This window comes from Manduca sexta, chromosome 14 (genome assembly GCF_014839805.1).
Source record: "Manduca sexta isolate Smith_Timp_Sample1 chromosome 14, JHU_Msex_v1.0, whole genome shotgun sequence".
Classification (NCBI taxonomy): Eukaryota; Metazoa; Arthropoda; class Insecta; order Lepidoptera; family Sphingidae; genus Manduca; species Manduca sexta.
The window spans coordinates 8259018-8280249 of record NC_051128.1 but is presented as its reverse complement, the minus strand read 5'-3'; the positions used below and the strand labels follow the sequence as shown (position 1 = coordinate 8280249).

Genomic DNA, 21232 nt, shown 5'->3' with positions numbered 1-21232 from the left:
CCACAGCGCGACAGTTGTAGTATGATCGAAATATATCAGTTGTGTTTTTGCGTTAGGTTTGCTTGAATTTACTTCTTACATACATATATATAGCATCACATCTTTTCCCCTTTTCAGGGGTAGGCAGAGGCGTATAATTTCATCGCGATAGTCGTACTGCGTGCGAAACACATTAGTTGTGTTTTTGCGTTGGGTTTAGTTGACTCCACTTTTTACATACATACATATATGTAGCATCACACCTTTTACCCTTTTCAGGGGTAGGCAGAGGTGTAACATTTCAGCGCGATAGTTGTACTGTGAGCCAAATAATATCAGTTGTGTTTTTGCGTTAGGTTTGCTCGAATCTACTTCTTCTTCTTCTTCTTCTTCTTCTTCAGCCTTCATCTACCCAATGCTGAGTAAAGGCCTCTTCCATATTTCGCCAACTAGCGCGGTCTTGGGCTTTCCGCATCCAGTCTTTCCCGGCCGTCCGAATGATGTCGTCAGTCCATCTTCGCGGCTGCCTCCCCACGTTCCTGTGCCCAGTTCTTGGCCTCCATTCTAGTACCTTCCTCCCCCATCGGCCATCTGATGTGCGGCTTATGTGGCCTGCCCATTTCCACTTCCTTCGAGCTATGACTTCGGCTACGTCTCGTAGACTGGTTCTCTTGCGGATCTCGGTATTGTGCACCATATCCCGAAGAGAAATACCCAACATAGCTCTCTCCATAGCCCTCTGGGTAACTTGAAGTCGATGGATCAGTTGTTTGGTGAGCGACCAGGTTTCAGCACCATATATCATGACGGGGAGGACGCACTGTTCGAATATTCGGCGTTTGAGGTTCAGAGGCACTTTCTTGGCTTTGAGTACATCGGACAGTTTGCCAAAAGCTCCCCACCCTAGTTGGATGCGACGCTTGATCTCGCGGTCTTGTCCATTTTTCTCGAGACTCAAAGTTTGGCCCAAGTAGACGTATTCCTCGACTCTCATTATGCGTTGGCCCCCCACAACCAGGTATTGAGTGTCGGAATCGGGGCACATAATTTTGATTTTTGAAATATTTATTTTTAGACCAACACTAATTGATGCGGAGTACAGCTCTTCTATCATAGTCTGCAAATTCTCGCTGTTGTTAGCAAACAAAATGATGTCATCTGCAAAGCGAAGATGTGACAGATATTCCCCGTTTACGTTGACGCCTCTATCCGACCAATCAATAAGCTTAAATACGTCCTCCAAACATGCTGTGAACATCTTGGGTGACATAGTGTCCCCCTGTCTCACTCCCCTCTTGATGGGCACTGGCTTTGTCAGGTCATGTAATTTTACTTGAAGGGTTGCCGCCTGGTACGTCTCTTTGATTGCCTGAACGTATCTGCAGTCTACCTGGCATCTTTGGAGAGAGTGTATGACGGCCCAATGTTCTACCGTGTCAAAGGCCTTTTCGAAGTCGATAAAGGCCATTGCGATGGGTTGGTTGTATTCTATACACTTTTCCATTATTTGGCGGACTGTGTGGATGTGGTCAACCGTAGAGAAGGCACTCCTGAATCCTGCCTGTTCCACTGGTTGTGCGGCGTCTAGCCTCGTGGTAACTCGCAACGTTATTATCTTAGTGAAGAGCTTATAGACATGGCTGAGCAACGAAATGGGTCGATAGTTATCAAGATTGGTGACATCTCCTTTCTTGTGTAGAAGTATAACTACCGCATTTTTCCATGTGTCTGGTGTTATGCCTTCAAAAAGTGCTTTGTTGAACAACAGCTGGAGTTGTTTTAACACTGGCTTCCCACCCAGCAGGAGGTGTTCGTATGTGACTTTATCCAGTCCAGGCAATTTCCCTTTCTTCATGCGTTTCAGCGCATTCTTGATCTCATACAAACTTACTTCCGGTAAATCCTCCGTATGATGTCTCACTAATTTTGCTCTTGGATCTTTACCAGGTGTAGAAGATGTTGGTTCGGACACTCGAGAGCTATACAATTCTGTGTAGAATTTCTCTACGGTCTCCAGTATCTTTCCTCGGTCCGTTGTTAAATAGCCTTCCTCTACAGCAAGTTTCTAGATCTGTTGATTGCCGCGTCTGAGCCGTTTTCTGAACACCTTTGGGCCTCGATGTTTCTCAATGGTGTCAAGGATCAGTTTATGCTTCTTCTGCCTCTGTTCCTTCCTAATAGCGTGTCTTATTCGACTGTTAAGACTATTTAAACCTTGTTGTTCAGATGACGCTAGGAGAAGTTTCCTTTCTTCCAAAAAGTGCATTAATTTTAGGTGAGAACCTCTCTTTGATTTTTTGCGCAGGTTTAAGTTCTCTGACTGTATCCTGTATAGCATCGACTAATTGACTGTTGATATCGTTAATATTCCAGGTTTCTTCTGCTGTCAATTTTTTACTAAGTTTGTCCTGGTAATATTTCTTTTGTCCAATTAGAAACATATTGTCGTTTGGAGGTTTGATTGTTTCTACAAGGCGTCTTCTCTCCATACGTAGGTCAATGGCAATCCGGGCTCTAACTATGCGATGGTCACTTCCTGCATTTATCCGGTTTAGGACATCGACATTTTGCACGACGTGTTTATTATTTGACAAAATGTAGTCGATCTGATTCTTCGTTTTACCATCTGGGCTCTTCCAGGTCCAAAGTTTTTGTACCTGTTTTTTGAAGAAGGTATTCATGGCGTACAGCTTCTGTTGTTCTAGGAAATTTGCCAAGTTCTGGCCCCTGTAATTTCTAGTTCCCAGTCCAAAACCCCCAACGAATTCTTCATGGTCTTGATTTCTACCAAGTTTGGCGTTGAAATCACCAATTACCATCGTGTAATGGGCTGGGTTATCCTTGAGAGCTTTGGCGATTTCTTCGAAGAAGATCTCCGTTTCTTTGTCGCTTTTGTCCGATGTAGGAGCATAGACTTGAACAACTTTCAGTGAGTACCGCTGGCTGAGTTTGAATGTCGCAAATATCACGCGTGGTGATATTGCTCGGATATTCTGGAGTGACTTGGTCATGGAGGTGTTGATAATAAAACCGACACCACCCTGCGATTTGTTGTCGTGTCCCTTATAGTAAAATAACTGACCAGAATTTAGTCTGATGAGCTGTTCACCTCTTCGCCTTGTTTCACTGAGACCAATGATGTCCCATTTCATTTTGTTGAGCACCTCTGACTCAAGCTCTTCGTAGCGTTCGTCCGTGAGAAGGGTTCTTACATTGTATGTAGCCAGAAAAACATTTTTGAAGCAGCGGTGTCCGTTAACCCAGGGATTCTTAGCACCCTCTATCCCTCTAGTTACCTGACCGCTGCCGTAGTCAGGACCAGAAGGATTGCTGGGAACTGAGGGCCGTTTTTTGTTGTGCTTTGTCATATTGGACTTCTTACATACATATATATATATAGCATCACACCTTTTCCCCTTTTCAGTGGTACTCAGAGGTGTAACTCCTCAGCGCGATAGTCGTATCGAGAGCGAAACACAACTATGCCATTGAGACGGTCTATTTTTTACTAACACAAAAAAGCAAAAAATAAAAATAATTTTAACAAAAATTAAACCGCCTTCAAAACCACTCAAAACCAAAAAATAATTTCACATAACAAGTATATATTGGATACCAATTTTGGACTCGGTGCCTAATTAAAATTGCTAGTTAAGCTAGATAGATACATTAACGAATATACGAAAACAATGTGCTGCCAGCGTACAAAGTCAGCAAGTCAGATCGTCACCGGAGATAAACACATCGCCGCAGCATATCAAATGGAAGCTATTAAGGAAATATTTAAATTTGTGAACTGTACACTACCCAAATTCTTCCCCTGTTACATATAGCTGGTCAAATGTGGGTGTATTACACTCCCTGCCTCGAATAAAGAGGAAATAAAAAGATGAAACACCATACATGTGCTTGGTATTACACCTTTCACTGTGTATGTTTGTTAGTAGTACACGCAAACCTACTCCTTTTTATTGATTTGAAAGAAATTTAGCTCATAGATGGACTATGCAACACTATAAAGCTAACTAGCAATTTTAATTAGGCACCGACTCCAAAATTGGTATCCAATATATCGTCGTTGTAGGTGGAGAACTAAATAACTCGGATTTTGGCCATTTTGGACTTTCATCACTTTTGTGTTGCCCAAAACATGGCGCATATTTTGGCCTAACAAGCATTTCATTATCTTAACACGTTTCGAATTATACCAATTTTTATGTTAAAAGTGAAGAAATAAATATATTTAAATAATATATATTTTGTTATAGAAAAAGTAAATAATTCAATAATAAAATCAATAAACTGCGACTTATAATCTGTTCAATAGTAAAGAAATTAAATAAAATGAGTTGTTTAATTCTTCCTCGAGTCTATTGTTTGTAAACAAAATTAATCAAGTGTGTAGAAGAACTAAACAACTTGATTTGTATAATTTACACATTGAGAATCCTAATGGTATTCACTTTAATAAACTCTATAATTGTAATTATTTAACCTTATAATTACTTTACTATATGGTTTCTAGTGTGGCAAAACTAAATAACTATACGAGTTATTTTTGTTTATTTCAGCAAGCTTACAAAACATTGTTGTGGCAGAATTAAATAAGAAGTTTTTATTTTTTTATATTTTTATTCTTCAGGTCAGAGTTTTTTTTTGTTAATGCATAATATAATAGATAATAAGACCCAAGATATATAAAAATACCAACATTAAAATTATTCATAGTTTTTTAGTAATGCTTAAAAATAACGAAAAAAAAACAGTTAATCGCGTTTATCTCGAAACTAGAAATTTTGAGTTATTAAGTTCTCCACCTACAACGACGATATACTTATTATGTGAAATTATTTTTTGGTTTTAAGTGGTTTTTGAAGGCGGTTTAATTATTTGTTAAAATTAATTTTTATTTTGACTTATTATTAATGTATGATTTAATTCAAATTTGTAAATCCAGAAAAAAATATTAGATATGTGATTTATATAAATTATAAGCTAATATTTTTACTCCACATGTAAAAGTATTTTGCTTCAATCACGCTTGCAAATATTTTATATTCTAGCCCCCTTATTCATAGACGTTTTTTATTCACGGACGGAGCATTGCTGTGTTAATAAGGCCGTTTCTCAGTGCTGACGGCGTGGCAGCCTTCGCAGTGCGTAGACATAGGGCCGTTGTGATTGGTTAATATTGAGATTACTAGCAAATTACTACGATAAAATTATGTGTAAATTTACAACATGGTGTATCCGTGAGCAAAATTTTATCCAAATCCATTCAGTGTTTACCTTTAACAAACATCCAAACGTCCAAACATGTTCACAAACTTTATATTCATAATATTAGTAAGAAGTAACATTAGCAGACTAATTAGAACATAGCTTAGTTAAATTGTATATAATATTGAAAATTATAACGTGTCTTCATTACAGTGTTTACGTTGTTATAGTTTTAGAGTCAATCCTGTGAGCATGAAGCTGGAAGTTTAAAGCTTGTACATCTGTCCCGTCATTAAGGCGCGGAACAGTTTTTCGAACCACATGTTCTTTTATCGGTAATGTGAGGCCTTTAAATAAAGCATGAAGGTTTTCTGTAACCTTTATAACTATATAGATAAAGGTATCGATACAGAATAATCGACAAACTGTAATGATACTATCTTACTGGATCAATCAGTAACAAATGTATATATGCTTCATACAAATTTTTTAATCATAAATCATTAGTTTTTTTTAGTAACAAAAAAATCATGTTTTATTTTTATTAGGGATCTGTCACCTAAGATTAATACAGGGCCATTTTGCTATTGCATTAATGAATGAACGTATACACTTGTCTTCTTGAAAAAATATTTAACGATAAGTTATTATAATAATAGATGTAAAATAAAAAGCGTTAGTTCGTACAAAATAAATATCAATAAAAAGTAGTTTCAATTTAACATGCCCTAATGCTACTATTACTACTCAAAGAAAATTCGTCGCAGCGGAAAAATCATACTTTCAGTCAAAAATACATTCACGCACAGATAATATTCGCAATTAACAATAAAATTATTAAAAAACTAGCTTTTGCCCGCGGCTCCGCCCGCGTTATAAAGTTTTTCAGGCTAAAGTTTTCCGTTATAAAAGTAGTAGTTTCCCGGGAGCCTTGTTCTTCCCAGGGTCTCAAACTGTCTCCATACCAAATTTCATCTTAATACGTTGGGTAGTTTTTGAGTTTAACACGTTCAGGCAGACAGATGCAGCGGGGGACTTTGTTTTATAATATATTTTTTAGAACTTTTTAAGAGGAACAATCCCGTCATTCATCATTGTTGCATAACTTTAATCGTTTACGCAGCGCACGCAACGGAAGCTCTCAAAACTAATAAATTTTCCCCGTTTTTGCAACATGTTTCATTACTGTTCCGCTCCTATTGGTCATAGCGTGATTATATATAGCCTATAGCACTCCAGGAACAAAGGGCTATCCAACACAAAAAGATTTTTTCAGTTGAATCCGGTAGTTCCTGAGATTAGACATTACTGCTCCGCTCCTATTGGTCATAGCGTGATGATATATAACTTTGAGCACTCCACAAACAAAGGACTATTCAACACAAAAAGAATTTTTCAGTTTGAATCGGTAGTTTCTGAGGTTAGCCATTACTGCTCCGCTCCTATTGGGTATAGCGTGATGATATATAGCCTATAGCACTCCACGAACAAAAGGCTATCCAACGCAAAAATAATTTTTCTGTTGGGACCGGTAGTTCCTGAGTTTAGCCATTACTGCTCCGCTCCTGTTGGGTATAGCGTGATGATATATAGCCTATAATACTCCACAAACAAAGGGCTATCCAACACAAAAAGAATTTTTCAGTTCGAACTGGTAGTTCCTAAGATAAGACAATACTGCTCCGCTCCTATTGGGTATAGCGTGATGATATATAGCCTATGGCACTCCACAAACAAAGGGCTATCCAACACAAACAAACAAACAAACAAACAAACAAACAAACTCTTCAGCTTTATATAATAGTATAGATTAGAAAACTAAAGCCGGGGTTTTGGCAAAAATATTTGTAATGTGTGAATGATATTTGGCACAATTTTAGCAGAGGTAAGGACCAAAATGAATATAAACTGTAACATGTATTATATATTTATGGTTTTGCTAAGGTACGTGAAATAATATATCAAAAAAAAATTTCAAAGTCATAATAAATCTGCATTGCCCGACGAATTTAAATTAGAATTGGAAACTGACTGCACGTGTTATAATTTCGCAACTTGATTCGTAAACATTAACTGACCTACGTGATCTGTTTGCAAGGTTGTTATAAAGAACTTGAATGAGCAAAAAACTTTGATATGCAGACAGCGACAATCCTTGTGGGGAACTCATTAAAAACTGTCACTCGGTTGCGCCCTTACACCAGTATCTAACGCAAAACGCAATAGACTCATAGTCATTAATAGTACAAATCGCATCAAAAGTACCGTTTTGTAGGTAAAAGTAACTTTATACAAGAGTTGGGTGTCGGCAAACTATTCGAATAATAGATACTCGTGGCTAGGTTAGCAAAATAATGTGGTATACAAAAACATATTTTAATCTGAATGATGTAATTATTGCGACGCTTGAACAGCAATCCTAATATCTAAGCGACAATCTGTAAACTTTTAAGTATAGCGTTTAAAATTTTTAATTTTATAGGAAACTTCATAATAATTCAACCATTTACTTTATAAAAATATAGTTTAATTATATTAATATTGTCCTAGAGCTACAAAACCTGGATCATTCGACGCAGAAAAATCTGTAGATTACAAAATAAATTATATATGTAACTAATTTTTGTTATATTTGTCGCTTAGATATTATGATTGCCTTTCAAGAATTGATTGTTTTTCTTGTAAAATTGCAATTTAGTATAATATTTAGACGTGAATTATCACTGTGGTTCAATACTACAATAATATAGTGATGACTGTTATCTACCATTGAGATACTGATACAAAAACTTATTACCACGAAAAATATATGTTATTTTATATAGGTCATTGATGTTCAATACAATCGGCCTAACGTGTGTTGACAAATGTTGCTCGCTAATGAATGTGACAGAGCAGACAATACGGTCGGTGACGAAGCTGCTTCGAACCCGGGGACAGAGGGACCGTATCACGCGATCACTGCCGCATTTCTGTTAATAGCCCCCAATCTTTTTTGACGGTTTAAAGGAAGAGAGATAGCGATTATATATAAGCGTAAAAAAAGTTATATTTTTATTACGCTTCTAGTTTTTTTTTGTATCAAATATTGTGTTTGTAACTACTGTGTATACAGATTTTTTCGGTCGTACAACAATTTCATTATGCGACATTCAATCCAAAATACGCGATCGATAATACTACTAATTACAACATATTTATGATTTATGCCTTCACAGAAATAAAGGGATGAAGGAATAAATAGTTGATTTGTAATTATTGCTTAACGTTTGATACTAGCAAAATCTATGATGAAACGATAGAGCTATTACGTTATAAACAAGAATATAAAGATAGGCATCACTATATCAGTGATTATATGGCCGTAAAGGGTTGGCAATTCACTGTTAAGTTAATATTGCAGAATGCCATTCAACTTGATGCAAGAGTTTTGTGACTCAAGATCAATGCAAAGACTGTAACAAAAATATCAAAATGCAACTTCACAATAATAAAACGCTAGTAACTTGCGCCATAGCATCCCTTTACAGAGGGTCAGTGTAACAGCGGGGGCCCGATGACAACCCTAAATAGAAAGGGCTCTCTGAGAAAACTTTGCGCTCTGTCCCCAGCTTTATATGAGCTTCATAGAATTCCGCTTAGCTGCGTTTCGGCGCGATACATTGCGATCCGACTCCCCAATCTGAAATAGTTTTTTTGTTGTTTCCTTTTCGTTTTGAACGGTTTTGTCAAACTGGAGCAACACGAGTTTTGCTAATGAATGCGCACTGCACTTTGTCAATTTGTAAAGTTCTCTCTTAAATGATTTTGTTGCGTTTTTTGCTGAGCAATTCGTGAGCGATTTGAAATGTTTTATTCATTTCATTAGTGATTTATTATTAAAAAAATTGTACCGATGTAAAATTTATTTCTACATTGAGGTTTTAGTAACTTTCCATTATTAATTTTAAATATTATTTACAAAATAATGCTAAACGTCTGATAGTCACGAGTACACAAGTCTCTCGGTTCCATATTTCCAATGGGAAGAATGAATTTAATACGACGCACCGAATAGATGTACGACTTAGATTCCTCTACATATTTCAATAGACATTGAAAGGCTTTTGCAATATGTAGAGAAAAGGATCCCAAGCGCCTTCATACAAATTCTGTGGTGTAAATGGAATATACAGTGGCGATACGTGTATGACGCAAGCTGCAGTAACAAGATTTTGAGCTTTACAATATCTAGCATGTATTTACATCAGCCTCAAATTTCAAATGTGACCAGCCTTAACTGCCCTTGAATGGATTTATAGATACCTATAATATTTATCTACTGTTGAAAAATGTTTATCTAACAAAAACATAATATATCTATATTTCGATAGTGGAATGTGTGACTATTTTTATGTAATAGTAAATGAGAGATACCATTTAAACGTGCAAAAAATGTATATATTAAAACTGTTCAAATCACATGCACTAGTGGGTACGCAAGAACGCACTGATTCGTTGAATAATTAAGAGCCGGTTTTCCGTTGGAATGGCTAATTCGCATGTACGGCGACCGGTGATCCGTGATGAGCGGAGGCTTGCATGCGGACGGATACGGACATGCCGACTTGGACATACGGATGCGGCGTGTCTCGGACAACCGGCAGAAACCCGGACTTACGGACGGTACCGGGTGCGGACATAGGGCCCGGTAGGAACCGTGGCGTGTGGGCGGCGCGGTTCTTTGTGCGAGCGAAGAGCGCGGGGCGAGACGCGCTGACGTCACCGCGCGCGTGCGCAATGACAGACTCCTTGCTGCACAGAGTATGCGAAATTCACAGAACGTCTGCTGGCATAGGCTTATGTCAAATAATTTCTCCAACGATTAGGAATTAATTAACTGAGGAACAATTATACAATAATCTTAGATATTGGTGATATTAATTATAATTTAAAAGAACAATATTTTCATATTATCTCCTCATATCCCTTTTGTTATAATTATAATAAAATAATTTATAATTATGCTTGTTTCTTAATAGTAATAATTATGCAAAGAAAAATAAACGTTATGTCACGCTTTAAAGATGATGTACCAAGGTATATTAAGTTATCATTTATGAATATTATAAAATTATTTTTAAAGATTTACAATTTTTTGTTTATATTAAGTCTATAATGTGAATAGCTTTACAATTTAGGCTTATTTACTATTAAGAACCTGTTTAAACATCAAAGTTATTCGTTTAGTAAATTTATGTGCATATTGAAAATCACCCGTAAAGAATTCAAATATTATATTGTACCTTGTGATTTATCTGAATTTCATGCGTGTACTTTGCACGTCAATCCGTGTCGGCGTCGGCAACGCGGCGAGCAGTCGAGTCGGTCGCGTGTACTGCTGCATCCGCGCGCTACGTGACGCTACGCGACGTAGCCGCCAGCTCGTCCACTACGCTGCTACGAACGCCGCACTAAATAATACGCCATAATACGCCAGTGACTCAGTGAGGATATTCAATCAAACGTTATTGTTGAGTGCGAGGCCAACTTTGTGCTACTTTTGTAACTCTCAACTATACTCGTGAATATCTCAACTACAGCAAACAAGGTGGGTGAATATTGAATAACGAGATGTGAATAGGTATTGAGAGCTCTCTGAGAGCTCTAATGTCAAGGACACGAATATTGATCAAAAAGGAAGATGCTGTCACTGTTTACATTAAATTATCGCCTGAATTTTTGTACTTGAGTTTTAAATTCGTCTTCTAAGTTTTAGTATAAACTTCTTAAAGAGTAAAATATTATTTCCAAGGAATCGTTAATACGATGCCGGCTTTGAAAAGATTGTTATAGGTGACAGGGAGCAACAAAGGGAAAGTAAGTAGTCGGAGAGGGGTCGCGAATAATTTATTAGAAAAGGTGCTACATTGCGTTACAAGTTTCATGAATTAAAAATGGCTCAACAAGGGCCACATAATACCCATCCTGTCGATGCTTTTGTACATATAGAATATTTATTTCATTATTATTGCTATTTTAGACGTTCAATGCGTGTTAAAGCAAACGTTTTGTATTAAATGTTTGAGGTTTGATTTATTATTTCCCGTCGGATAGTCGCTGCCACGTGATGTAGGTACTTTTTTAAATGAAATAAGATCTTCGTTTGTGGTATTCTACTGATTGAATCATTCGGCCAGTATATATTAATCTTCCGTACTAGAATCATGTGGTTTTTATTGAATCTTGATTTCAATATGTTTGATGTAATTAATGACAATTATGTTTTTATAGAATTTCAGTGTAACTTTGATGATTACTTAATACAATATTTATGAAGATTGAATTAAGAAACGTGTATGCATGTGATATAATATTAAAATAAATACTATTTCGTTGACTTATTGCTTACCAGGAAAAACGAGCGTATTTTATTTTTAAATTGAAATTAAACGTGCAACGGCTTTCTTCAATGATTATTTTCGAATATTTTTATATAAGATTAAAATAGAAAAATTGTATAACACTTTTAAAAAATCTCGAGTCACTCAATTGAATGCTGTTACATCGAAAAATATTACAAATGAATGCAATCCTATTGGATTCAATAGACTTTTCCGTCTACAACCGTCATGTGGTCCTTTTGCAACTATGGAGGTTGTTAACTGACGGCCAGTATTTCTATTTAACTATAGTTTTATTTATTCATACATGTTTTCCGACATTCATAGCTTACAAAAAATGTTTCAACGAATGCCAGTATTTGTTGTTGAAATATAAAGTTTTATTTTTTTATTTTAGGCGATTGGTATTTTTACATGGAGACCTATTTGTATATCTATCAATTTTATTTGATTTAATTTTACTTTTACTGTTATTTGATTGAAGTACATTTTGTTCGGATTTCTTTTTTCTTACTTCCATTGTATAACCATTAGTTATTCGGAAGGCCATTAATCAATTAAGAAATTCATTCATCAATTCTACGGAATTGGCTGGTTTCATATTTTTTTTTGGAATTAAGTACGATATGATTTGCCGTTATAATTAAAATATAAAGTGGAAACTGAAATTAGAGATTAGACTTAGTAGGCATGTTATAGTCGGTGGGTTTACTTGGTTAGTTATTGTAATAATAATATATTAAACCAATGACTACATTTGCAATTCGTTTAATAAGCCGTATCACTTGTTTTATTATCACTACTCGGTTTGTTTTTTTTTTAATTATTTTAATGATTAGGGAAAAATAATATATAGGACCTTTCACAGCTATTTGACTACACGGCAAGTTTATTACAGCTTTTTTATTACGCAACAGGATAAGTCAAGCTACTGATGATGTCAATTGGCCTTCAAAAATCTACTACTTGTACTACAGTCGCTCTCGTACGGAGAAGAAAACTGATAATTCACTGTAATTTTCTATAAGACATTGTTACTTCCCATTCGACTTATCTCACATTATATTATCATTATTATTATTATATTATATTGATAATTTATCCAACGGATAATACATCTTCTGCGTGGATTTGCTACCTTAGAGCCTTAATGTAATCAAATCTGTACATAAACAGTGCAGAGGTCTCGGGTTCGAATTTCAACCCGGGGTCAGGCAATGTAATATTGTTTTTTTTTCTTTGTATCAGCCCGAGATCTAGAATTTGTGCTCACCCCCTATCACATCATGTGACGGAAGATGCACGGCGGAAAGTGGATGCACTTGTTGCGCCTCTGCATACCTCTTCGGAGATAAAAGGCATGAGTGTGTAATCAAACTTTTAGCAATGACCATCAGTGGCGAAGGGTGGGGTTTTCCTATAAATAACCTAACAAACATACAGACACTAATATGCATAAATGCTGTCTGAAATTAATCGTTATAATTATAACAAAATTTTCAATATATTACGAAAAGGAAGCCGCGGAATTCGCGTTATATGGACCCTTAGCCACTATGACGATAACACCGCTAGAAATCTCTTTATCGTGCTCTACAATGCTTTTTCTGACAATCATCTATACTATGATATTTAAAATGTGATAACTGATAACTTTTAACACTACAATTACTTCGAAATATCACGCGTAATATCCCTCTGTAATTCCAGTCGCTTCGCCTTTTGTATGTAATGAATATAACGGTAATTACCCCCGGGGCTGTGATTGTGTTATTGATCTTATAAGATGCTGACATTTCTCTAACGACCGAATTGATTCGCAGCTTGAAGACCCGGGGTCATTATCATTAACCCCTAATAACTGCTATTGAATTGCCGTCTATGAGATTTGATAGGTATATATTGTACCAAGTACGCTTTGGACTTTCGTATAAATTATTTTATATTTTTTATTGATAGGTATATATTATACTTAGAACGGTTTGGTCTTTCGTAAAAGTTATTTTATGCTTTAAGATGAAATTATACGAGCAATTATTCGAGTGTTAACTGACAAGCGTGGCTCTTATAATTATAGTTTCATGTTGCTGTAAAACATCTGATCTAAATAAAAAAATATTTCAGCGAAATAACATTTTTCTATGGTTTTAAATAATAATTAAAGAATAAAAATAATGTTGATAGGTTCGTTTAGTTTGTCTATATTTTCTTGTTTTTTGTAATATTTTCTAAACGGATGGACTGATTTTTACTTATACGAATTTAAATAAATAAATTTAAAATATTTTTTTCATACATTTAATTATGTTCTAAAAAGTTAATTATTTTTAAAGGATTTGAACTCTAAGCAATACACAAATTGTGGGAACAAAAATAGTACGCAACGAACCGAAGGTAAGGTCAATGGCCTTGGGAGAGATGAGCATACGAGAGTGGGCGTTGACGTCCTAATATAGTTCATTTATTTAGCACTCTGAAGTTCTCACGATACATTAAACCTCTATACGTATATAAACAATAAAATTTCACCGTTCAAACACTATAAAGTCATTGGTACGTGAAATGCACGCAATAAAAATGGTAAAAATGTTTATGTGCAGTTTTACTATCCATTTGGCAGTAAAACAAGAGTATGTTAACTACTATATGATTGAAATAAGGGCCTGTATCGTGCTCTGAAGAAACATCGTTATTTTATTAAGGTAGGTCCCTCCTATAAAAAAAAGCGGCGATAACCTAGTTGGGTGTGGAACGGACTGCGAGACGAATGTCCGCGGGTTCAAATTCCAAGGGCACACACCTCTGACTTTTCTAAAAAATCATGTGTGTATTCTTTGTGAATTTATCGTTCGCTTTAACGGTGAAGGAAAACATCGTGAGGAAACCTGCACATCTGAGAAGTTCTCTATGGGAATTTCGAAGGTGTGTGAAGTCTACCAATCCGCACTAGGCCAGCGTGGTGGACTAAGGCCTTAATCCCTCTTAGTAGTACAGGAGGCCCGTGCTCAGCAGTGGGCAAGTATATAATATAGGGCTGATATTATTATTATTATTATAGGTCCCTCCTATGGGAGCCTGTGGATTGTACTGCTGTGTCTATTGTTGCTGCCAAGCAGCATAATACGCGCATTGTTATGTGTAGGTTTGTTATAACATACTGATCTTACGAAACGCAACTGATTATGTACTATTTTTCTTATGTATCCTGTTGAACCGTAGTTAACTAGTGTTGATGACTAAAGTGCCTACAGTACGGCCGTATAAATATGATAGCTTCTTCCACATTATGTAGAAAAACGTTTTGTCTTCTCTTGCACCGTCAAAAGCGCGACGGTTAACATAGTCATAAGCGGTTTTAATACGTGTACTGTAACATGAAATATTGCTCATCGTTCGCAATGAATTCGAGCCCATTTTTTACCGAGTGCCTATATATTACTGCGATCTAAGGCGCTGTGCTTATTCCACACAATATATAATTTATGAATAAGTAGCATCATGAATATAAAATAGTGTGTGAATTTATCGTGTTTTATGACTCAATTACGTCGGAATTTGTTAGTTCGTATAGGCATTGAATAAATAATAAGAATATAATAATATCAGCCCCGTATTATACAGTGTTCCATTGCTGGACATGGATCTCTATTACTGAGAGAGAGTTAGTAGTCCTGCGCCATGCTGGTATCGTGCGAATTGGCACACTTCGCATACCCACAAAGTTCTTATAGAGAACTTCTCAGGTATTCAAGTTTCCTCACGATGTTTTTCTTCACCGATAAAACAAACGATAATGCACAAAGGATACAAATATGACTCTAGAAAAGAAGTCAGAAGTGTGTGCGTGCGTCAACCAGCGGACATTCGTAGGCATCAACTAATAATAATTACTGGTTTTATAAGTAGATCTTTCCAAAAATAATACGTTTGAATAATTAAGGAGCAAAGATTTTTACATACTTAGTTAAGTGTTGAATTACTTTAAATGAGGAACAATAGACGTTAGGCAAAAAATATTTTTTTACAGATAAGTAACATTTCGAAGATTTTTTTATTCATATCATCAGTATTATAAATTATAATTTCTTGGAATAATAGTTCGTCCTTAGTTCCCAGGAAGTCCATTACCGCGAAACTCGCCGTAGCGAGGTTAGTAAAGAGATATCTTGATGAGTACATAAAATTCTTGGAAAACGCGGTAGAGTTGGAAATCAACGACTTAATTTGAAATTAAAAATAACTATGAGAATTGGATTAACTTTTTATTATTAACTGAAATATATTCATACATTTAAGACATAGACACAACGATAATAGCGAATCGAAATTTCTTAAACATTCTCCTACCTGTAAATTGAATAAAATCTTGATTATGGGTTCAAAAGGAAAAGTATTCAAAGAGTAAGGAGAAAGAAATAATATAATTTCTAACATGCCTTAGGCTAGACTGTCCCTTTTCCTTTATAACTTGAGAAAGATAAAACAGACCAGTCTTTAACATTTCATACCACATTATTGCCTAATTTACTTTGTAATTATTTTCTTGTTTTTACACCAAGAAAAGATTAAATTGTTATTTTGTTAAAGAGCCGGGTTTAATTATGTATTCTTTGATCAAAATAACCCAAATTGTATCTATATATATAAAAATGAATCCCTATTTCCCTTGGTCACGCCATCACGCGTGAACGGCTGGACCAATTTCACTATTATTTTTTTTGTTTTGTTTATTATTGTTAGGAGAAGGTTCTTATGAAAGAAAAAATTCAAAAAATTGCGCGGAAAATTAGAAAATTTAAGAAAACTTAACGAAAATATTAATTTTATATAACTGCCAATTGTTTGAAATAACTGTCAGCTGTTGACAGAAAGCACGCTGCAAATTCATAGTTAAGACGGGACATCGTCTGTCGGGTTAGCTAGTACCATATAAAATGGTTGGCTGCGAAACTATTTTAATTAGCAAAAACTCTATCAACTAATGATGTGACAAGTAATTTAATATTTGAAATGGAACGCACGAATAGTTCGCTCGCAAGTTTTAAAAGTAATGTCTCACAGCTTGTTTGGCTGCGGATGAATGCAAGTCATTATGCCAAGTGCAGTGTAGTTCTGTCGCCCTACTGCCCCCATGGAATACCTGTACGCGCGAACTGCGAAGCTTATGCAAATGTATCTACGCTTTTGCGTGATTCATGTTAATTTTATGCGTTTCTGTTGAGGTTTTCTCATGAAGATGTTTTGTTGAAGACAGAATGATTAAGGTTAATTCATGAGAAGCTATTATTTTTGCTATGAAAGATAGGTATTGAAATAACAGAACATATGACGTCATACACAAATTAATAGTTATGCCAAATTAGCGAGTATACTGAATCTAACGTTAACTATACTGAACACATTATTTTTCCTATCATATACTATTACATGAAATCTACAATGCTTTTAAATTATATTATAATTTTTTTTCGAAACGAAATTGTAATGTTGTTGCGGCAATGATTTGCAAATGTAGCACATCCCATTTCCAGTACGAACTGATGTCTCTATGCTACTTTGATAGTGTCCACGGCATTTTACATACGTAACCAACAAACAATGGCCCGGTGACGAGCAGAAACGCGTGTCTGCGACATGCTACCCTTTTGGGTGATAGCCAAAGTGTTTGTAGCCTATTGTTGTTTATTTTAGCAAACACTTCCCGAGTCATTCTCGCGAGTGTATACTGCAGAGAAATTCTGGCAGTCTTGATTATTTAAATGAAATTGAAATAATGCATAAAGTTGAAATTATTAATATAATCCTATTTATTTTGATATGACGAGTTTTAGATATTTTATATCGCCATTTCGACTTGGGACTATATCGACGGTTGAAAGGCTAATTGACTTAAACGACATTTTTTTCGCAATTTTTTAATTATGTTAAAAAAACAGAAAAAATTGCTGATTTTAAATATGTTTGAAACTTAGTGTCGTAAAATGTCGCGTAACTCAATAAGCCTTTCAACCGTCGATATTAATAAATGCTACTCAATATCGTCCTGAAGTGCATCTCAACCGAGAGATTATTAAGTTACAACCAGCAATTTAATATCACTGCTATGTAATAACCAGACATTATAAAACATCTCAAATGATATCTTAAGACATAGTTCATGATGAATTTTGACAGCTGAGTTTTATTTAATAAACCTAGTCAACGTTGAAAATATGCTCCAAATAATCGCTCAAGCTTTGTTCATAAATATGCTTAAAAAGCCACCTTAAGATCTTGTTTGAATGTAGAATCAGTTTGTTAATACGGCCTTTAGGAAAAGAGTATATCACGTTTTTGGGCCAATTTCGATAAATATTTATGTATTATTATAAATATTTTATTGGTAAATCCCCCAATTACTTTATATTATTATAAAGTCGCGTTATAATATGACTCTTCTATTCAGTTATAAATTATAACTCACTCGGCTATAATTGCATTATAGTTGAGGCGAGAGTGCTGATTGCAAACGTTGCATACTCGTACATTCCATTTTTATTACAAACGGTAATGCATTACCATAACCGACAGCTTTGTATAGCGAGGGTGCGCCACGCATTTGTAAATAAAGGGTCGACTCCACCTCGGGCAATACAAAAAAATATTACCCTGTGAGCGTATGACTGATTGAATTTCGTAATCCTTGTACCGATATCCGAATAAGGCTTAATATAATTTAAGTAGGTTAAGCTGCTTCAAAATGTAATCGGATTTTAAATCTGAATTTATTCATCAAAGTATTATTTTTAACATTAAATATAATACCACATAAAAATTATGTAATGTTTCTGTTAAAGATTACATTTAGCTCATAAATATCAAAAATTGTTTTCGTCAATGGTTTTCGTTCACTATATTCAGTTTACGAGCGAACTATTTATCGGATATAAAAATATTTATTGATAAAATGCCAAAGATTTTAGTCACAAAATTCACTCTACAAACTTATTTGACGCCCGTCGGGAGCCACTAATTTCAACGTCTAGACTAATTCATTAATTAAATATTAATTTTCCATTAATTATTACCCTAACCTGAACCGCCTTCCCCGAAATATAAATCTTTATTAATATTTCTTCGTGGTGCATTAACTCGTATTGCTTTAACAAAACCAGTGATTTCTTTTTAAATAAAATTTACGATGATATAGAAAATTTACTACAGGGACTTTAAGAGATAGCGTTACAATTTAAAAGGAGTTTTTGTGCGAAATATTTTTGCTCTTTTCTTTCATCGCATCGTTAGTGGGTGTGAGCGAGATAACTGAATTGTACGAGTCGGCGAGGAACCCGAAATCGAAAGACACTTTACTGTTCAGTGCACTTTAGGGATTCAACTCCAAGGGGGATTGAGAACATTTTGGGATATATTACTTTAAGGGCAGATGAAAGGCGTAGATAATTATACAATTTATTTTAAAATTCAAGAAAAATCGCAGGTTCATGTATATTATTAATTCGCAAAAATTTTAGCCCTAAAATAACAAACAATCTTTATGAGCGTAATAAATCAAACTTTTTACGACGTAAAAAGAAACAATACATTAAAAGTGTCTGTCCAAAGTTTAAAGTCACTCAAAGAATTATAATCCGAGGAAGATTTTTGAACAATATTTCGGTGCTAAGTACCGTCAACTTGGCATCTGAATGGAAATTGAAAAAGTTTTGTTCCGTGGTAGACACAGGAGGCGTTTCAAAGTAATTCAGATAAAGGATTTGTCTAGCTTTAAAGCATTAAATGTGTGACGCTTTTGTCGTACAACAGACGTTCAGATAACTTAGTATTTTGAAATGTAACTGCTTTTTATTTGACCATTATATTCTATTTTTAGCTTGTGGTAAAAAACCTTTTTAGTCTTCTTAATAAGTTTTTGTTTGATATGTGTTCTGAGACAAATGTTTGATCTGTAAATATTAATTTTAAGATGGGCGTGTTGTAGGTCTGAAAGTGCCTCGTAATTTCTCATATCAACAATACTCAAATTGTATTTTTTTAGGTCAAGACTGTGTGGTGGTTAGGGCATAATTATATTAAACAAATTATCTCTTATGTGAAATACTTTAGTCTTATATCGCTATTAGGCTATAAATAGACGTAGCACTACACTCTCAGCAGTAGAGGACGCCAGTGCCCAAGAGTGAGATATTATATATAACAGGGTTGATATTATTTAAGAGCTATCAAACGACCAAGTCGATCGCTTGGTGATTAGTGATACCAATTATGAATGTACACTATACGCGAGCGATTTTTTGTAGCGTTCTTTGAGAAGAAGAAAAGGAGGTGGCAGAAAAGACAAGCATAAAGCTCACAGCAATTTTGCAATGCTAGTTTGTTTCTACGCCTGAGGCTTTCAGATAGTGATCCCACTCCGGTTGGACCGTTTCATTTACGTTACAACAAGTTTTGACTATAGATATATATGATTATAATCAAAAGTGACTACAATGTGACCTTACCAGACAATCAAAATTAATGTAACCTTAGGTAAAAAATAATTAATTAAAACCACGAATCATTATTTGTCAATATCGATCTTATTTCATAACAAATCCATCCATCCCTACAACGAAGCATACGTCATTTTCCAATTAAACAAAAACTTCCATAATTTGCAGAGACAAAGGGTCGTGCTGGTTGAGCACAACAGGTACGATCAGCAACAAAAGTCGATGAACAGATACTAATTTACAAAACACCTGAACATTGAAACGGACCATAAATCACTTACCAAAGAAGAGTACAGATTAAGGTTATCATTTAAATATGGCTACCAAAGTAAAGGATTGGCTGAAAAAAGAAACTGACGTTTACGTTGAATCCTTCGAAGAGAATCTCCTGCCAGAATAATTTTGAATTTACACATTTGTTCCTTAAACCGGCCAGTGCTCTATAAAATAGGATGTTTAAAATGTAACTAACCTATTCCTATTAATGTTATAATATTACTTATTAAAATATTATGATGTTTTGTCCATACTTAAAAATGTATAATTCTGGTTATTAACTTCAATATATATGTTATATAAACCTGAAGAGTTTGTTTGTTTGAATGCGCTAAACTCAGGAACAGCTTAACCGATTTTTAAAAAAATTCACTAATAGGAAGCTACATTATCTTAAGCGCTATACGCTACTTTCTACCCCGGGTAAATATAAAGCAAGACTTTAGTCCTTGAAAAACTTTTTCACGCAGGCGGAGTAGCGAGCCAAAGCTAGTATGTTATAAAATAACAATTTAATTAATATTCTGGACTGTTGGAAAAATAGCTTGTATATAAAACAAAGAATTTGCTAATTTCAGCCACATTTGTATTTATTACAGATCATAAAAAATTGCTAGTAATGTTTAGCAGTGAATGGTTTGACGGCGTTCAGCTACTTTTGTAGTTCAATTATGTCAAGTTGTTTTGTATTTAAATTAATCAGTAACTTATGGTAAATGATAATGATTAGGAAATATTGGAAACAAATTATGTTCAACGACTTCTGTTGCTGACTGTACAATCGATATTTCCGGACGGCACCTAAGGGCCGCCAACGGACTATGGAATATTTAAATGCGACGCGCAAGGTGTTTAATTGTGGCTTTGTTATTTTAACCAGTAGTG

The 21232-nt window shown here is 35.1% G+C and overlaps 2 protein-coding genes across 2 annotated transcripts in view; one reads left to right on the top strand and one right to left on the bottom strand.

The window, feature by feature from the left end:
- Nucleotides 1-359: 359 nt before the first annotated feature.
- LOC115454908 lies at nt 360-3347 on the bottom strand. The gene is made up of 2 exons (XM_037438482.1): nt 2301-3347; nt 360-2044 (listed from the first exon to the last, which is right to left on the bottom strand). Exons 1-2 carry the CDS (start codon nt 3345-3347, stop codon nt 377-379), a joined length of 2715 nt encoding a protein of 904 aa, XP_037294379.1. The 3' UTR covers nt 360-376.
- A 7181-nt stretch (nt 3348-10528) lies between these two features.
- LOC115447649 (kazrin) overlaps nt 10529-21232 on the top strand; it is a 91739-nt gene continuing 81035 nt past the window's right edge. The window contains exon 1 of the mRNA XM_037438480.1: nt 10529-10789. The gene's annotated coding sequence lies outside the window, so the exon portion shown is untranslated. The remainder of the gene's footprint in view (nt 10790-21232) is intronic.